The sequence below is a fragment of the Moschus berezovskii genome, chromosome 19 (assembly GCF_049115385.1).
Source record: "Moschus berezovskii isolate FMDL1 chromosome 19, NW_MosBer_1.0, whole genome shotgun sequence".
In the NCBI taxonomy this organism is placed as follows: Eukaryota; Metazoa; Chordata; class Mammalia; order Artiodactyla; family Moschidae; genus Moschus; species Moschus berezovskii.
The window spans coordinates 54,159,881-54,179,763 of record NC_142478.1 but is presented as its reverse complement, the minus strand read 5'-3'; the positions used below and the strand labels follow the sequence as shown (position 1 = coordinate 54,179,763).

Below are 19,883 nucleotides of genomic sequence, written 5' to 3'. Positions count from 1 at the left end.
TCCACCACTACGTAATCATTTTCATGAGAAGTGATGAGGTCACTCAGGTGAAAAAAGGAAGTTGCAAGCAAAACAATGCACATAGTATGATTTCATTCTGCTCCTAGAAGAAAAAAAAAAAAATCGCATCTCAAATGGATAAAAATACACAGGAAGAATATACCCGATACTGATAACTGTGGGTTTCCTCTGTAGTTCGGGTGGGAATGGGCCTGGCCGTGTGAAGACATACAAAGAGAACTTCATATCTGTCTCTGTTATTTTATTTTTTAATGTGAATGTCTTCCTGTGTTTCTAGCACAATTTTTTTTTTTTACTCAACGATCTTTCAGTGCAATGGATGGCTATATCTTCAGTGTAATATTTTTGAAGCATTCTTGTAAGTGAAGCACTAAAGGAAAGAAACAATGTGATTCCTGGCATACATTAGGTGCTAAATAAATCATATGCCCCACCCACCCACTGGGAACCAAGAAGTAGTTTTCCTTTTGTTTCGTTTTGGCCACGCCTTGGGGCACATGGACAGAACTTCCCCCAGGAGGGATCAAACCCACCCCCGCTGCAGTGGAAGGGCAGAGTCTTAACCACCGGGCCGCCAGGAAAGTCCTAGCTGACCCTTTGCTTGCTTGCTCAATCATGTCTGACTCTTTGCAACCTCATGGACTGCAGCATACTAGGCTCCTTTGTCCACGGGAGTTTTCAGACAAGAAAGAGTACTGGAGCGGGTAATCATTTCCTCCTCCAGGGATCTCCTGCTTGGCAGGAACATTGTTTACCACTAAGCCACCTAGAAAGTCCTAGTTGAGCCTTAAACATAGGTAAGGTCCGAGACTCCAGAGCATCTCCCCTAGAGATGCAATCCCTGCCTCTGTTTTCTTTAATTGAAACAGAGTTGATTTATAATGTTGTGTTAATTTCAGGTGTACAGCAAAGTGATTCCGTTTTACATACACATGTGTCTATTCTTTTTCAAACTCTTTTCCCATGTAGGTTATTAAATATTGAGCAGCACTCCCTGTGCTACACAGGAGATCCTTGTTGGTTACCTGTTTTAAATATAGCAATGTGTACATGTCAATCCCAAACTCCTGTTTTAAGAGGAAGAAGGTGTGCTGGGCAGTGGATCCCAGCCCTCGCCACCCCCACCCGGTCCCTGCACAGGATAGCTGTCACCTCCTGCCCTCACCTTGCTGACTCCGTTCCACTTGTCCACGAGGTGGATCCTGCTGAAGTCTTTGACCCCTGTGAACACGGTGAAGAGGCCAGAATCGGAGTTGTTGAGCTGCAGACAACAGCAGAGAATGACATCTTTCAGCCCCAGGATGGAGGTCAAGGACATGGGGAGTCGGTACTCAGGCCCACACACAGGCTGCTCCCCCTTCACCCAGAGAACAGGGGCCTCACTGTCTTGTCCACCGCTGCCAGTCCAGCACGGGGGGAGTCGAGAGGAGAAGGACTTGAGGGCTTTCTAGGAGGGACGCTCCTCTGAAGACCACATCCATCCTAGAAAACGTCCCATTGTCCCTTCCTGACTCCAGGAGTCTGGTTCTCCTCTCAGGTGAATGGGAGGGTCACCCCATCCCATTCCCCAAATTAAAAGAAAGCACGGCCACATGACCTCTTCGATCAGTGAAAACAATCAATGAGAAAGGAGAGAAGTGATAACGTCACTTCCAGGTGGGAGTTTTAAGAGGTGGCGCATGCACATATCACTGTGCTTTCTATCATTGCTGTCGAGACCGGAGAAGCACGTATCCAGCAGAAGCCTCCCTCGGCCTGGGTCCCTGAGTGACCACAAGGAGCAGAGGAGCCCTGGTCACCCACACTAGACCTGGCATACAAGTAAGAAATAAACCTCTGCTGTTCTAAGCCATGGAGATCTGGGGGCTGCTTAACCTGGCCTATCCTGAAACATACAGGCAAAGAGGACTTGATGTTTATCAAGTTCTTTCCAGAGAGAAAGTCCAGGCTTTGGCACCCTGAGGGAATTTCTTAGAAAAAGATTTCTAATTCAAAGCAAAACTGTGCAAAGCACACACATACACAAAATGAGTGACTGCTGGGTAAAATTTAGAAAGCACCCTTTCACCTCTGAGGATGCCGTATAATGTAAGGTACAGCACCCGTGAGGAACTCAATAGGGGTTGTTTTCTGGCCGAATAGCTACATTGATTACTGACTGGGTAAGCCAACAGGGCCTAAGTTCAAAGCCTGCTCTAGCTTCCTAATATCAGTGTCCCCTGTCACTTGTCCGTTCAGAGCTTCAAGAGCCCAAACTTTAAAAAAAAAAGAAAAAGAGCCCAAACTTCAGCCAGTGTAAAGAGACAGTAACAGACACCACTCCCAGACAGACACGGGGCGTGTGAAAAGGGCTAATGTGTAAAAACTGTTGAGGACAGTGCCTAAGAAACAATGACACCTCCAAATGCTAGCCTTTATTATTGCTGTTATTATTATTAATATATGCTCACCAAAAAGAATGCTAACATAATAATTATAACGAAGTGTATCAGAGACTTCCAGTTACTACCCAGAGTCCATTCTCCCCTTTCTCCTTCATATCAAAACCCAAACCCTCCTCAGGGCATCAACATGCTAGCTACAAGTTAACATTTTCCAGCTTCCCTTGCAGCTAAGTGTGGCCACAGGTCTAGTTCTGGCTAATGGAAAGCAAGTGGAAATTGGACTTTTTTTTTTCCCCTCCCAAAGAGGGAAACAGCCAGGACATGTTGCTTTGTCCTCAACTCCCCTGACTGCCCCTAAATCCCCTACCACTTCTTCCTGCTGCTACCTGGAAAGTGAGTGTGATAGCTGGTGCCCCAGCAGCCTCTTGGACCATGAAGTAATCTTGAGTATGGAAACCACACTCTAAGGTGGGGAGAGCAGAGTAGTAGAATTCTAGATCCCTGAAGAGTGGGAAGCCACCACACCAACACTGCTGGACTATTGCTTTGGGATTTCCACTATACCTAGTCAAAAATAGTTTATAAGCATGTGACTTAATTTGTAATAACTTTCATTTGTTTACAAGTTTACAATTTGCTTCGACAAGAATCATGTCACTTACCTTAAACCTGTCAGCTTACCCACACACAAAGAACCTGTCATCCTGCTCAAAAATGTACTGAGCAGCTATCACATGCCTGTAACTGAATCATGATTTCTCCCTCCTACTATCCCCAACACCAGATCAGCAGAGCCCCAAAAGGAAACTCAGGCTGGAGCAACTCAGAGGGCTGTTTACAATCTGTGATTGAGGGAGCCAAGATCAGGGATCAGAGGTCAGGGACCTGACTCTACATCAGATCATGACTCAGGATGCCAGTCACTGACACCACTAGGTTATGAGGGGTCAAGATTAAGAAAAAGCAGGCAACTCAGAGCAAAGCAATAGTTGACATTTTTGACCTGCTTCCCCAGCAGCCATTCCCCTTTCTTCCAGCACCAACCTCCAACCATCTAAGCTCAGCCCCAGTCACATCATTTGAGCCTGGATCAAGCTGTACCTGAATCTCTCTCTGTACAGTTTTCAGTTATATGAACCAATAAATCGATAAATAGAATTTAACTGAAACTGGCTTTGGCTTAAGCGAGTTTAAGTTAGGTTTTCTGTCATTTACAACCCACAGTTCCTGGGGCCTCTGCCAGCTCCAAAAGCAAGCTGGTAACTGGTTTCCAGGCTGTGTCAGTGGAGGACAAGACAGAGTCCCTGAACTTCTCACTGGGCCACACTTACCTCAGCAAATAAGCCGAACTTGCCCTTGAAGGGGAGCGAGTTTGGGAAGTACTGATTGATGAGGTGGATTAAGGGGTCGTCATAGCCCCACATGATCTCACCAACAGTGCGGTTCATGAAGGCACGCTGGCCAAGGGTGCTGAAGGCCAAGGTCATGATCAGCTTCAAGATCCCGGGCCTGTTCTCCATCATCATTGATGCACTCTGCAGAGCCAGGGGACACCACAGGTTAGAGGCTAGACATAGCTTGTCTGCCTTCCCTGGACCTCAAGCCAAGCTTCAAGGCACAGCCATCCAGGAACATGGTCAGGCCTAGAAGGATCCCTGCAGGGGACATCTGGGGCATCTGGGGCATCCGGAACCACCCCCTGATCCTTCAGTAACAAGACCACCTGTGCAATCGGGTTCAGGCCGAGTTAACTCCATCCCCAGCCCCAGAGGCACTCATGTGCCTTAGTCCTGGTCAATCAGAAACCTTCCTCTCTCTGGCTACAGTAATTGGTTTGGGAATATGTATGCAGCCCCATCAGAACCAACAAGCCACAAGGAGCAAATCAGCTGGGGTTGTAGGGTAGAGAGGGAAGGTGGCTCTGGCTGCCCTCGAACATGGTATGGGCAAGGCTGAAGCAACCCTGAGGGTTGGATCTGCCAGAACATGGAACCGACACAGATTTGGGCAACCTCGTTTGCACTCTGGATCAAGCCACACCTGAAACCAGGCCATCTCCTGCCCTTTCAGTAACATGAGCCCATAAATTCCCTTTTTACCTATGCCAATTTAGAGAACCTTTCACTGTCACCTTATAAGCAAAGAATCTTAATGCAGACTGTACTCTGCTTCCTTAACATCTCCCTTCCAAACTCCAAGAGCCCCAAGCACCAGTTCTACCTAGTATCTGGGTGCTTAGAATATGGGTGAATTTATTTTCGAATTTTTGTTTTCCTCTGGAGATACCATCTTGGCACTTGGTTTACTTTTTAAAGGCACCTCATCCAGTATCTGGGCTTCCCTGGTAGCTCAACTGATAAAGAAACCGCCTGCAATGCAGGAGACCTTGGTTCGATTCCTGGGTTGGTAAGTTCCCCTGGAGAAAGAATTGGCTAGTCACTCCAGTATTCTTGGGCTTCCCTGGTGGCTCAGATGGTAAAGAATCCACCTGCAATGCCAAAGACCTGCATTCAATCCCTGGGTCGGGAAGATCCCCTGCAGGAGGGCATGGAGACCCACTCCAGTATTCTTGCCTGGAGAATCCCCAAGGACAGAGGAGCCTGGTGGGCTCCAGTCCATGAGGTCACAAATAGTCAGACATGACTGAACAATAACATCCAGTATCTAATCTCTACCTGTAGAAAGGGGAAGAGAACCAGCATTTTCCTAAACATAAGGGTCTGATTCCATAAGAATTCACAAGGGTCTCCTTAACATTATGATTTTTAGGGTAATAAATAGATGGGTTTTATTTATTTTGTATAAATACTGGCATCGTGTTTCTCTAAGTATTTCTTCTTTTTCTTTCCTTTTTGGCTGTGTCAGATCTTAGTTACGGCATGCAAAATCTTTCGTTGTGTGTGGGCTTAGTTACCCCATGGCATGTGGGATCTTGGTTCCCCGACCAGAGATCAAACCTGTACTCCCTACGTTGCAAGGTGGATTCTTAACTACTGGACCACCAGGGAAGTCTCTTCCTGGTTTTTAAAAATCGTAAAAAGATATAAAGTAAAAGTCCCTCTCTAACCCGTGACCCTCCTCTTCCTAATCTCCTCCCCCAAGACAACCCACTGCTCTGGGTTCTTGAGTATTCCTGCAGGAAGCATCAATGCCAGAAGTCAGCAAGCTGTGGTCCATGGGCCAAAGCCAGCCCATGGCCTGCTTTATACAGTCCAGGAGCTAAGATGTTCTGCATGTTTTCAAATGGTTGAAAGAAAAACAGAAGAAGACCGTATGAAAAACATGAAAATTATATGAAACTCACATTTCAGTATATCCACGAAACAGGTCTCTTGGCATATAGCCACGCCCACTCATTTATGTTTTTGTCTTGGGCTTCTTTTGCATTTTTAAAATACTTATTTATTTATTTGGCTGCTTCAAGTCTTAGTTGAGGCATGCAGGATCTTCAGTTATGGTATATGGGATCTAGTTCCCTGACCAGGGGTCGAACTCAGGCCCCCTGTATTGGGAGCTCAGAGCCTTAGCCATTGGACCACCAGGGAAGCCCCTGCTTTTGCATTATAATGGCAGACTTGAACAGCTGCAACAGACAATGTCTAGCCCTCAAAGCCTAAAACATCTACTATCTGGCCCTTTATAGAAAAAGCCCAGCTGGTCTAGGCATGTAAAAGCACGTGTGTAAGTGGGTGTGTGCATGCATGCAAGTCTTTCTCCTTCAGAAACAATAAGTAGGGGCTCTATGCTTGTGTTCGATTTTCCCTAGTTAGACATAACTAAGAGACTGCTCCATGACACCCTCAGCAGCCCTGCCTCCTTTTGCTGGATGTATACTAGTCCACTGCCCATCTTCAGTAGATATCACAACCTAACTCCACATGATGATCAGTAGATGTTTGCTTTGAAAACGCTGCTGAAATAAACATCCTTGAGAATAAACATCTTTGCCCACACGTGTTATTCTATCAAGAGGACACATTCCTACCTATAAAACTTCTGAGGTCAAGGGCACATGCAATTTACATCGAAAATCACTTCAATTTAAATTGAAAATTCCCTGCCAACAGCTCATACCAGTTCCGTTCCTAACGACAGTGTCTGTTCCCACAAACGCTCCTAAGCCCTGGGCATTTATCACACAGTCTTTGCCAACCTAATTGGTGGGGGAAAGTGACTTCACTGCCTAAACACGCACCTCTGACTCTGAGGGAGGCAGCAGCAAGGCTTCAGGCTGCATTTATCTGAGCTTTCATCCTGTCAACCCAACAGACTTCCCAGGTGCATTCACATCTGATCCTGAGCCCAGCCTGAGGCCAGCCCCGGAGCACACATCTGCTGACCGTCAACTGGGTGAACAGAGGATTGAATGGGAGGCTGAGTGCCACAGAGTGACAGCCTTATAGAGCAAACTAGTTTCAAAACCCTAATCTGCTACCCGCTAGTTGAGTGACTTTAGATAAGTCACCTAACCTCCCTGTTCTGCAGTTTTCCTCTTCTACAAACGGAGAAAATGATAGTACCTAATGATCGTGGGATTGCTGACAAGCAAACAAGGTAGTACGTGTGAAGCCTGACACACAAGCTCTAACACGCAGTGTCAGCAAGACGCTCACATAGCAGACCTGAGCCAGTTCTCTCTAGAAAGGCTTGGCCCTTGGCTGGCGTCTGAGATCCTGATGTTAGGAGGGCTCCCACCACTCCCTAACTGATGAGAGGGGCTCACTGTGCCTGGACTGTACCACCTGCTTTCCTGGAACGTGGATCCGCGCCAGGCAGAGGGCGTCTCCGTGATGAGCCCCCAGTAAACACCCCCTGGGCGCTGAGTCTCTGTAGTGGGCATTCCTGGTAGAGGAGACCTACCTGTGTGTGATCATAAATCATCACTCAAGGAATGAAGCGTGACTCCCCGAAGAGGTGGCTCTGCAAGCCTACGTCTGGTCACCACCCCACATGCCCTTTCCCTCTGCTGATTCTCTTCTGCCTCGTTCCACTCTACCAAACTACAGCCAAAAGCACAACCATATATGCCGGGTCCTGCGAGCCCTATGAGTGAGTCAGAGAACCTGGGGGTGGTCTTGGGGACCCCGACACACACGGCAGGCAGGCAGTAAATCCAGCTACATCTATGACTCTTAACTGCAGAGAATGGACATCCTGTCCACAACCTCCCTCCAAATGCCACAGACAAGCAGACAGTGGCCCCATTCAGCTTCCCACAAGTACTCCCTTTTGGAGATTCTAGATTTGCAATTTTGTTGTTGTTGTTGCTGCACCCGATTAGGGGTTGAACCCGCGTACCCCTGCAGTGGAAGTCTTAACCACTGGACTGCCAGGGAAGTTCCTAGATTTGCAGGTTGAAAAGGGAAAGGCCATGACTTTGACCAATGCCCCCAACCAGAGACCAAGATGCACCCAGGAAGCCCGCTGAGTCAACCCAGGAGCCACAGATTGAGCCCTCAAGGGACCACCCAGTGCAGGGGGCAGGCGGAGAGACAGACCAGGGGTATCTCACCAAGACCAGGATGTTGGGCATGATGATGTAGTCGCTCTCCTGGCCGCGGGACTTGTCCGGCTGGAACTGGTAGCTGCGATACTCCAGGAAGGACACCGTGTCATTATTGTTGAAGGTGATGTTGCTCTTGTGCCTGAACTCCCTGAGGGGGAGGAAGCCGGTGGATCAGCTGCCAGGAGCCCAGGGGGCCCTCAGCTGTCTGTGTGCCGAGCTTGACTGCCTCCTCCACGTCTGTTCCACCACCCACCCACTGCGGTACGTGCTCAGTCGCCTCGTTGTGACCCCAAGGACTGTATGGAGCCAGCCAGGATCCTCTTAAAGTGAAAGTGTTAGTCACTCAGTTGTGTCCGACTCTTCGGGACCCCATGGACTGGGGCCTGCCAGGCTCCTCTGTCCATGGGATCTTCCGGGCAAAAATACTGGATTGGGTTGCCATTTCCTTCTCCAGAGGATCTTCCTGACCCAGGGATCGAAGCCGGGTCTCCTGCATCTCCTGCACTGGCAGGCGGATTCTTTACCACTGAGCCGCCTGGGAAGCCCACCTGCTGCAGGACAGGCACAGGAGCCTCCTGTCACCAAATCCCATACGCTCCCTGCCCTGGGCAAGCTGCCACCATCCCTCCATCCCTCATCACCCTCCGCCTGGGCATCCCAGCTTTTCTGAGAGGCGGCAAGGATGGTGGGTAGGAATATGCACTCTGAAGAAAGAAGGCAGGGGGCCCGAATCCTGTCTCCATCACTTACTACTCAAGCCTGTTTTCCCACGTTTAAAAATGGGAGTAATGGGACTTCCCTGGCAGTCCAGTGGTGAAGACTGCATGCTTCCGCTGCAGGGGGAATGGATTCAATCCCTGGATGGGGAACTAAGATCCTGCATACCAAGACATGTGGCCAAGGGAAAAAAAAAAAATGGGAGTAATAAGCAGACCTACGTCATCAGGTCCATACTGGTGAGAATTGAGTGAGCTAATGCACGTCAAGCAATTAAAATGATTGCCTAATGCATAGAGATAATAATGCAAATTGCCAACATCCGCTGGATCACGGAGAAAGCAAGAGAGTTCCAGAAAAACATCTATTTCTGCTTCATTGACTATGCCAAAGCCTTTGACTGTGTGGATCACAATAAACTGTGGAACATTCTGAAAGAGATGGGAATACCAGACCACCCGACCTGCCTCTTGAGAAACCTGTATGCAGGTCAGGAAGCAACAGTCAGAACTGGACATGGAACAACAGACTGGTTCCAAATAGGAAAAGGAGTACGTCAAGGCTGTATATTGTCACCCTGCTTATTTAACTTATATGCAGAGTACAGCATGAGGAATGCTGAGCTGGAAGAAGCACAAGCTGGAATCAAGATTGCTGGGAGAAATATCAATAACCTCAGATATGCAGATGACACCACCCTTATGACAGAAAGTGAAGAGGAACTCAAAAGCCTCTTGATGAAAGTGAAAGAGGAGAGTGAAAAGGTTGGCTTGAAGCTCAACATTCAGAAAACAAAGATCATGGCATCTGGTCCCATCACTTCATGGGAAATAGATGGAAAAACAGTGGAGACAGTGTCAGACTTTATTTTTTTGGGCTCCAAAATCACTGCAGATGCTGATTGCAGCCATGAAATTAAAAGACGCTTACTCCTTGGAAGGAAAGTTATGACCAACCTAGATAGTATATTAAAAGGCAGAGACATTACTTTGCCAACCAAGGTCCGTCTAGTCAAGGCTATGGTTTTTCCCGTGGTCATGTATCGATATGAGAGTTGGACTATGAAGAAGGCTGATCGCCGAAGAATTGATGCTTTTGAACTGTGGTGTTGGAGAAGACTCTTGAGAGTCCCTTGGACTGCAAGGAGATCCAACCAGTCCATTTTAGAGGAGATCAATCCTGGGTGTTCATTGGAGGGACTGATGCTAAAGCTGAAACTGCAACATTTTGGCCACCTCATGCGACGAGTTGACTTACTGGAAAAGACTCTGATGCTGGGAAAGGTTGGGGGCGGGAGGAGAAGGGGACGACAGAGAATGAGAAGGCTGGATGGCATCACCAACTCGATGGACATGAGTTTGGGTAAACTCCGGGAGTTGGTGATGGACAGGGAGGCCTGGCGTGCTGTGATTCATGGGGTCGCAGAGAGTCGGACACGACTGAGCGACTGAACTGAACTGAACTGAATGCATAGAGAAAAGCATGTATCAGCTGCATTTTTTATTGCTGTTATGCTGTCTTTATTCCATCATGCTCTGCAATCCATTCTCTGCAGAGCATCCAAAAGAACGTTTGAAAAGGGGAAATCAGATCACATCATCCCCTCCCCCAAACCCTCCTTTGCACACAGGATAAAACTGAGCTCCTTCTGTGGCCTCCAGGGTCCTCACCAATCGGCCCCATCCAATTCTCAGGGCTCCTCTCTCCCACTCACTCTCCCCTCACTCCTAACATGCCAGTCACACAAGCCTTCTCCCTTCCTGGACTACCAGACTATTCCCACCTCAGGCCCTTTGCACTTGCTGCTCCCTCTGTCCAGGACTCACTTCCCCCCAGATCCTCACATAGCAGTGCCCCCTTCTCACCATCTGGGTCTAGGGACGTGTCCCCCTTTATCGAGGTCCTCCCTGACCCTTCAGTTAGACCAAGCCCTGCCTCCAGCACTCCATGGCTTGACCTGCTTTGTTTTCACCACGCTTATGCTGCTAGGTTTCCCCTCATTTGTCCGCTTGTTTCTCTCCCGATGGGAATGTCAGCTCTGTGAGGCACGGGCTTTTGTCTGCCTTTAACAGTGAACTGGCACGCTGCCTGGCATACAGGAGATGTTCAGTACTCAATAAACACGAACTTTGGCAAACCAGGCTCAGCTTCAACGCAGAAGCCTTTCGTGGATGAGCTAAGCCAGGATTGCAGTTTCCTGAGGGCAGAATGGGCAGCACCGGAAATCGGGTCTTGTATTCCACGGAGCCCCTTCCCCAATGTCCCTGTAGAGTCTGTGGTGCAGTATGGCCCCTGGCAGCTCTTCTGGAACCTTGTGGCAGAGCATCTCTTGGAAAACTGCTCCAGCCAACCCCACGGGCCCAGTAGCCACTGGAAAGCTTCACACTCTCAAAGAAAATGATCAAATGAAGAAGTTGTGACAGCTGTGGTCATAAAGACAGCAGGACCTTGTGGGGCCCTCCCAGGTAAAAATCCTTTTCCGTGTCCCCAATTTTTTTGTAGGGAATAAGCTTCATTCAGCCTCTTTGATCTTCCCTGAGTTCCAGGGGGCAGATTCAAACAGCTGTTTATCAGGGGAGAGAGGGGATGCAGAAGCAAAGGAGGGGCAGTTAGGAAACAATAGTGCAGTCTTGGGGCAGGCTCCTCCTCAAGGAATACACAGAACAATATCTCTGAGTTCTTCTGCAGGAACTAAGGCCCCCACCAAGTTGGAGGATGGTACCCTCTGGCCAAGCAGAAGATTCCTGGAACACCTCCCTGTTAACTGCACCACCAACCAATCAGAAGAAAGCTTTGCACACAGTGGAAGAAGATAAAGGCCCTGACCTTTTCTCCAAATGATTCTCCCTTTAAAAACTTTCATGGTTGAGCAGAATCTTTAGAGTTGGTTTTTGGACATGAATCCGCCTTCTTCCCACATTGCTGGCCTCCTGAATAAAGCAATCTTTCTTTTTCAACGAGCACTTGCCTTTTTTTGTTTTTTTTAACTTTTTGGCCACACCTCGAAGCGTGTGGGATCTTAGTTCCTTGACCAGGGATCGAACCTGCGCCCCCTATAGTGGAAGTGCTCATTCTTAGCTGTTGGACTGCCAGGGAAATCCCAACACTTGCCTTTTGAGTGGCAAGCAGCCAAACTCAGGTAACGATAATGTGTTAATAACTAACATTCACTGATCACTTCCTGCATGCCAGTCACTGTGCTGGGCTCCCCATTATCTCATCCAATCCTCATAACCACTCCACCATGGATACGGTCATCCCCATTTTACAGAAGGGGACACTGCAGCACAGGAAAGTAAAGGCCCTTGCCCATAGTCAGAGACCTGCTGAGTGGCAAAGCCAGGCAGTCACAAGCACTAGAGCACCGGATTGGAACAAGCAGATTGACCCTGAATGAGCCCTTCTGCAAGGGGCCTCAGTTTCGTCATCTGTAAAATGGGGTGATGACCTGAATCCCAGCCCAACCCCCTCCATCCTCACCTGTACACATAAGGCCCGCGCTCCTGCACCTTTGGCTTCTGGCCTTGGATGATCTCCTCAGGGTTGACGATGTTGAAAAAGTAGACGGAGAGGTAGAAGGGGACAGGGATTTCCTTCCACATGTTGAAAGACAGGCTGTTGGGGTCGATGCGCACATTCTGTGGGGACAAGACAAACAGGCTCTTGAGGAAGAGGGCCAGGGCCCCCACCCTCCCACCCGCCCTACCACCAGGCTCCAAAATGGCTGCTTGGTGCCAGCCTGCATCACAGACTCCACAGGGTCATTGAGGAAGGGGCTCCCTGGAGATGCTCTAGGAGCAGGAGAAGGTGGGAAAGCTGTTGATACATGCTGCTCCAGTTGACATATGGCATAATTAATGTTAATAGTTGATATTATTTTTATGCATTACTTTAAAACACATTTTAATAACAACAGCCTGATCAAGAGACTGGGAGGCGGCCACTGCTCAACCACAGCTCATGACACCTGGTGGGAAGTGGGCTCCGTGTGTCAAATTCGTCATTCATTCATTCATTCATTTAACACACATTTTTTAAAACTGAAGTATAAAAAAAAACAAAACTGAAGTATAGTTGATTTACAATGTTTCAGGTGTACAGCAAACTATTCAATTATATATATATATATTCTTTTTCAGATTCTTTTCCACTATAGGTTATTATAAGACATTGAGTATAGTTCCTTGTGCTATATGGTAGGTCTCTGTTGGTTATTTATTTTATATATAGCAGTGTGTATCTGTTCATTCCTAATGTATCCCTCCCCCTCTTCAGTAACCCTAAGTTTGTTCTCCATATCAAAAGACATTTACTGAGCACCTACATGCCAGGCCCTCTTTTCTAACAGCTGGGGTTAGAAAAGCGAACAAGACAGACCCAGATCTCTAACTTCATGCGGCTTTTATTCCAGTAGAGGAAAGACAGGTCATCAACAATTAGGGTAAAACACATGGTGTATGAAAGGACATCATGAAAGCACAGCAGGGACTGGGAGGAGGGCTGCAACTTTAAACAGAGGAGTCAGGCAGGTGAAATGTAAGGAAAAACCAAAGCACAAAAAACTAAACCAAAATTAAAAACTAAAGGCACTGGAGGGAACACGTGGATTTAGTGGTGGTGGGTAATTTCATGCATAAGACACAGCCCGTGCAAAGGCCCTGGGGCTGGGAGAACTGAGACAGAGCAATGCGGAACAGCAAGGAGGCCAGTGTGGTGGGGAGAAGAGCCTGTGAGTGGGAGGGCAGGAGATGAGAACAAGAGCCATTTTCGATGAAAAGCCAGAAATACAGAAATTGATGTGCTGTCTTCTTGTGCTAAGTCGCTTCAGTCATGTCTGACTCTTTGTGACCCTATGAACTGTAGCCCACCAGGCTCCTCTGTCCATGGGATTCTCCAGGCAAGAATACTGGAGTGGGTTGTCATTTCCTCCTCCAGGGAATCTTCCCCGACCCAGGAGTCGAACCCGTGTCTCCTGTGTCTGCTGCACTGGCAGGCAGGTTCTTTATCACTAGCACCATTTGAACGATAAATCTCCAGGTTTAAAAAGCTTGGCAAAAACCCCTTGCCACCCAACTCCGCTCCCAACCTGACCAGCCCATCAGGTAGCTGCTCCATGTTGCAAAGCCAAGTGTCTAGAACAGGTTGCATCACCTTCACTTTTTCTTTGAATGTGGCCTCCCAGGACAAGGAGAGCCACTCCCACTGTCCCCAGACAGACTATCCCAGAACCAGTGGGCAGGGGCTCTGGAGAAGGCAGAAGACTGGAGCTGGCCAGTCAGGCCCAGCCCCATGTCCCTAACTGGTAGATTTTGGGAAGAAGTGGGTTTGAAAAGAGTCAGACTTGAGGGCAAGTTGGCCAGCCCTGAACCTGTTTTCCCATCTGTGCAATGGGGCCAGTGACTCTGTAGCCTCAGCTGTGCTTCATTTGATCTACATGGCACTTCAATGAAGAAAAGTTGAACTCATTGTCAAGAACAAAAAAAAACAATTTAACATAAAATCTGGATTTCAAAGTTGTCTTGAAAATATCAGATCAGAGACTTGCCTTCGGGTGTAACAATTCCTTATTGATGAACACATCTTCCTACCAGCTACAAGAGTCACAAGGATCATTTTTTTTAAGGTTTTTAAAATTTATTTATTTATCTTTGGCTGCGTTGAGTCTTCACTGCTGCGTGCAGACTTTCTCTAGTTGCTGTGAGCAGGGGCTACTTTCTAGTTGCAGTGCTCAGATTTCAGTAGCTGCAGCATGCAGGCTCAGTATTTGCGGTCCACAGGCTCAGTTGCCCCACAGCATGTGGAATCTTCCCAGACCAGGGATCAAACCCGCGTCCCCTGCACTGGCAGGCAGATTCTTAACCACTGAACCACCAGGGAAATCCTGGATCATTTTTATAACCTGAGCATCCAGTACATGCAAATAAAGGTGACTAGGAAATGTGGTTTGTACAAAGCAACAAATGAGTATTTCCTTGCTGAAGACGGTATGGAGAAAAGGGAACCCTCCTACCCTGTTCGTGGAAATGTAAACTGGTGCAGTCACTATGGAGAACAGTATTGAAATTCCTCAAAAAACTAAAAATAAAATTACCATATGATCCTGCAATCCCACTCCCGGGCATATATCTGGACAAAACTCACTCGAAAAGATACATGCACCCGCAATGTTCACTGCGGCACTATTCACAATAGCCAAGACATGGAAGTAACCTAAGTGTCTACTCACAGATGAATGGATCAAGAAGTTATGGCATATATACAATGGCATATTCTCACCATAGAAAAGATGAAATAATGCCATTTGGGGCAACATGGACCACACTAGAGATTGTCACACTAAGTGAAGTCAGACAAAGAAAGACAAATATCCTATGATGTCACATGAGGAATCTTAAAATATGATACAAACAAACTGATTTGTGAGACAGGAACAGACTCACAGACACAGAAAACAAGCTTATAGGTGCCAGGGAGGAAGGGTAGGAGCAGGTATATATTAGGAGGTTGGGATTAAGACACAGACAACTACTATATACAAATTGTTGTGCTGTACACCTGAAACTAACATAACATTGTAAATCAACTTTCTACCAAATTAAAAACAAACAAGCATTTCCCAGGGATTGCCTGTGTGTCAGGTGCTGTTCTAGGCTCTTCACATCACTGTCACCTCCCTAACCAACACCATGACCCCTTGAGCCAAGAGGGTCATGGCCCTCACCTTAAACAAAGGCAGCTGCAACTCCCTTCTCGGCCCCGAGGTCCCTGGGGCTCAGGTTTTTCCAGCTCCTCCCAAATTTTGTGAGCTGCCAGAAATCCAGACGTTTCTATGGCATCTCCCGATAGTTTCAAGAGCAACACGGTGTTTTTTCAACACCAACACACCCGGGAGGCAGATGGCGCATCTTCAGGCCACGACTGGACCCCAGGAGACCCCTTTGCCACACTTGCCAGAGCACCTCACCCAGACCATCTCCCGGGGTGGGGGGGGGGGTCTTCTCCGTGTCACAGGCAGGGACGCTGAGGCCCATCGAGGCTGTGTGGCTCTTCTCCAGCCCCATCACCTGCCCCCTCATCACGGGCTTGGCGAATGAGGTGAATGCTTGCCCCGTCATGTCCGACTCTTTACAGCCCCATGGACTGGGGCCCGCCAGGCTCCTCTGTCCTTGGGATTTCCCAGGCAAGAGTACTGGAGTGGGTTGCCATTTCCTCCTCCAGGGGATCTTCCTGACCCAGAGATCAAGCCTGCATCTCCTGTGTCTCCTGCATTGCAGGCAGATTCTTTACCGCTTGAGCCACTGAGGAAGCCAAGAAAGTGGAATTCAGACCTCAGCCTGGAGCTTGTTGGTGGGTTTGGGGGACGGATGGAAACCCTCAAACTTTAATACGAAGGAACAAAGGCCCACAGGTGGAGGCAGTCTGTCGTGCCCTCTCTCTAGCCCCTAATCCATAGAACAGCAGTCAGAAGAAAACACATCAACCCAGTTTCCTTCTTTTTACGTGTTTGTGATCAAACACATAAGATCTAACCTCTTAGCAAATATTTAAATATTCAGTGCAGTGGGTTTTCTATTTTTTGCTGTGCTTGTGAGACCTTAGTTCCCCAACCAGGGACCAAACCTGGGCCTTCAGCAGTGAGAGCACAGAGTCCTAACCACTGGACCCCCAGGGAATTCCCTACCACTTAGTACTGCTAACTCTAGGCACTATACAAATCTTTTATTCATCATGACTAATATATAATATTGGAAACATAATTGTAAAAGACACTGATGCTGCGAAAGATTGAAGGCAGGAGGAGAAGGGGACGACAAAGGATGAGATGGTTGGATGGCATCACTGACTCAATGGACAGAAGTTTGAGCAAACTGCGGGAGACAGTAAAGGACAGGGAAGCCTGGTGTGCTGCAGTCCATGATGTCACAAAGAGACAGACTGAACAACAAATTTAGCAACTGAACAACAACAACCATAAATAAAAAGGAAGACAGGAAACTTCCAGAGGTGACGAACATGTTCACAGCGCAGATTGTGGTGATGGCTCCACTTCTCTCTAAACTCATCTGGGTGTATACGTGCTTAGTCGCTCAGTCATGCACGATTCTTTGCAACCCCATGGACTACAGCCCGCCAGGCTCTTCTGTTCATGGGATTTCCCAGGCAAGAATACTGGAGTGGGTTGCCATTTCCTTCTCCAGGGCATCTTCCTGACCCAGGGATCGAACCCCATGTCTTGTGTCTCCTGGATTGCAGGCAGATTCTTTACCCGTTGAGCCATTAGGGAAGTTGTATAATTATATACATACAACTAATTTATTATGTCAATCATACAGCAGTAAAGTGACTTAAAATTTAAAAAAAAAAAAAACAGTTTCCAGTTCCCGCCTCCCTCCCCCAGCCCTGTTTTTTAGCAAAGGTATAGTGACCCAGAGAAGCCTGGAAAAGCCTTTGAAATTCCGGAATTCCGCTGTGCTTTCCTAATCTCCTGGCCTTCCCACCCAATTCAGGGATAAATCAAGGTCGAAACAATGAATCAGCAGATGAAGGCTTATGTTTCTCTCTCCAACAGAAGGGGCTGTGGGGTTCTGGGGCTCCACTCCGTTCGTGGGTACTCACTCACAGGGAATCTCCCATGAGCCAGCTTTGCCTTCTGGATAAGTTATTAATCCCTTCTGTGCCTCAGTTTCCTCATCCATAAAATGGGTGTAATGATAGCATCCATCTCATAGGTCTGGTGTGAGGTTTAAGTACCTTTGTAAAATGCTTAGAACAGGGGCAAGTAGAGCCTAGGGACCCAGCAGGTCAGCCATGCAGTCACCTGGCACAGAGTGACCAGCCCTTCCCCCTCCTCCATTGCTGCCCCACCTCTGGTGGGGGTTGGACTTTGCACCGCTTATAATCAGGGATAACTTTCTTTCAATCACACTGGACCAGAAGCATTAGGACCAGGCAGCTGATTAGATAACAGTGCGCAGGCCAAGCTCACAGCCTTTTGCCCAACACAGCTGATTCTATCCTGTCACCAACCCCCAAGGTCAAAGATCACAGCCCACACACAAAGACCAAGAGAGAAAGCCAAGGTGATCCCTTCCTGGACGCAGCTCCCTCTTATCCAACCAGATTCTCTGAGCTCATTCTGGACAGACAAGAGGGCTGCCTGGAAGAGAGGGCATGTGAAAGAAAGAGTTGGGCTTTGTCATGAAAAAAAGATAAGGAGGGTGTTACTGGCAGGGGACACAGCCTGTCAAAAGCTAGGTAGCTTCTAAGAACGTGACCTACCTGAAAGTCCACTAATCTCAAATACATTTTTAAAACAAATGTTCACGATGGGTAAACCAACTACTGTGTATCTATACAACAGAAAAAATAGATAAAAAGGTGAACAGATGCTTTTGAATTATGGTGCTAGAGAAGACTCTTGAGAGACTCTTTGCAACCCTATGGACTATAGCCCTCCAGGCACCTCTGTCCATGGGATTCTCCAAGCAAGAATACTGGAGTGGGTTGCCATGCCCGCCTCCAGGGGATCCTCTCCACCCAGGGATTGAATCTGCATCTTTTACGTCTCCTGCTTGGCAGGCAGGTTCTTTACCACTAGAGTGACCAGCGAAGCCCTGTAAAGAGAACCATCCGTTCCGTTCCGTTCTGTCGCTCAGTCGTGTCCGACTCTTTGTGACCCCGTGGACTGTAGCCTACCAGGCTTCTCCGTCCATGGGATTCTCCAGGCAAGAATACTGGAGTGGGTTACAGTTTCCTTCTCCAAAAGAGAACCATACAAGTCTTCAAATGTATCCATAATTCTCTATTTCTTGAAAACAAGCAGAGATACAAAAGACCATATATGTCTCCTCTTACTTAGCAAAATATTTTTGAGGTCCTGATCATTAATCTTTTTAAAGTGTAGTTTGCTGACTCTGTTGCTGTTTTAATTTGTGCCAGGTCTTAGTTGCAGCATGGGTGATCTTTTAGTTCCAGCATGTGAACTCTTAGTTGTGGCATGTAGGACCTAGTGCCCTGACCAGGGATCAAACCCAGGCTCCCTGCAATGAGAGCAAGGTATCTTGGCCACCGGACCAACAAGGAAGTCCCAGTTTGTTGACTTTTATCAAATGTACATACCTCACCTGTCTGGCAACAAGAAATGGGACATTTTCATCACGCTTTGCTTAAAAGGATGTATATGAGTCTTTCTGTGCTCCCGGCAGCATTATCTACAAGAGCCAAAAGGTGGATGTGACCCAAGTCTCCACTGACAGATGAATGGATGAATATAATGGTGTAGCCAAGGTTATTCAGCCTTAAAAAAAAGGAAGTTCTCATATGTGCTACATCATGAGGGAACTTCTAAAACATTCCTATAGGCAATAAGACTGTTGAAAAAACACGTATTATATGATTCCATTTGTGTGAAGTGTCTAGAACAGGCAAGGGAGTTCCCTGGCAGGCTAGTGGTTAGGATTTCGGGCTTCAGTGCTGTGGCCTGGGTTCAATTCCAGGTCGGGAAACTGAGATCCCACAAGCTGCGCAAGGTGGTTAAAAAAAAAAAAAGGCAAATCTATAGGGACAGACCTATAGGAGAAGACTCTTGAGAGTCCCCTGGACTGCAAGGAGATCAAACCAGTCAATCCTAAAGGAAGCCAAGCCTGAACATTCATTGGAAGGACTGATGCTGAAACTGAAACTCCAATACTTTGGCCACCTGATGTGAAGAACTGACTCATTGGAAAAGACCCTGATGCTGGGAAAGATTGAGGGCAGGAGGAGAAGGGGACGACAGAGAATGAGATGGTTGTAAGGCATCACCGACTCCATGGATGTGAGTTTGAGCAAACTCCGGGAGTTGGTGAAGAACAGGGGAGCCTGGCATGCTGTGGTCCATGGGGTCGCAAAGAGTCGGACACGACTGAGCAACTGAACTGAACTGATGGGCACAGAAAACAGTCTGGGAGTTGCCAGGGGAGCACAGGGGGTGACTCCTTAACAGCTGCAGGGTTTCCTTTTAGGATGGTGAAAACATTCTGGAACTAGACACGTGTGTAATGGTTATACAACATTGTGAATGTCCTAAATTGTATGGTTTTTAATGGTTTAAATGGTGAGTTTCTTATTAAGTGAAACTTGAAAAAAAGAAAGTGAAAGTGGAAATTGCTCAGTCGTGTCCAACTCTTTGGGATCCCATGGACTATTCCAGGCCAGAATACTGCAGTGAGTAGCCTTTCCCTTCTCCAGGGGATCTTCCCCACCCTGAGATCGAA

The 19,883-nt window shown here is 47.6% G+C and overlaps 1 protein-coding gene across 6 annotated transcripts in view; it reads right to left on the bottom strand.

The window, feature by feature from the left end:
• The window catches only part of SCARB1 (scavenger receptor class B member 1), a 200,724-nt gene that overhangs the window by 136,455 nt on the left and 44,386 nt on the right, over window positions 1–19,883 (bottom strand). For all 6 annotated transcript variants that reach the window (XM_088828103.1, XM_055404514.2, XM_055404515.2 and 3 more), the window contains exons 2-5: window positions 12,109–12,266; window positions 7,918–8,059; window positions 3,737–3,940; window positions 1,187–1,282 (exon numbers count right to left, since the gene is read on the bottom strand). In XM_088828103.1, coding sequence (XP_088684229.1) covers window positions 1,187–1,282; window positions 3,737–3,940; window positions 7,918–8,059; window positions 12,109–12,266 — 600 coding nt within the window. The remainder of the gene's footprint in view (window positions 1–1,186; window positions 1,283–3,736; window positions 3,941–7,917; window positions 8,060–12,108; window positions 12,267–19,883) is intronic.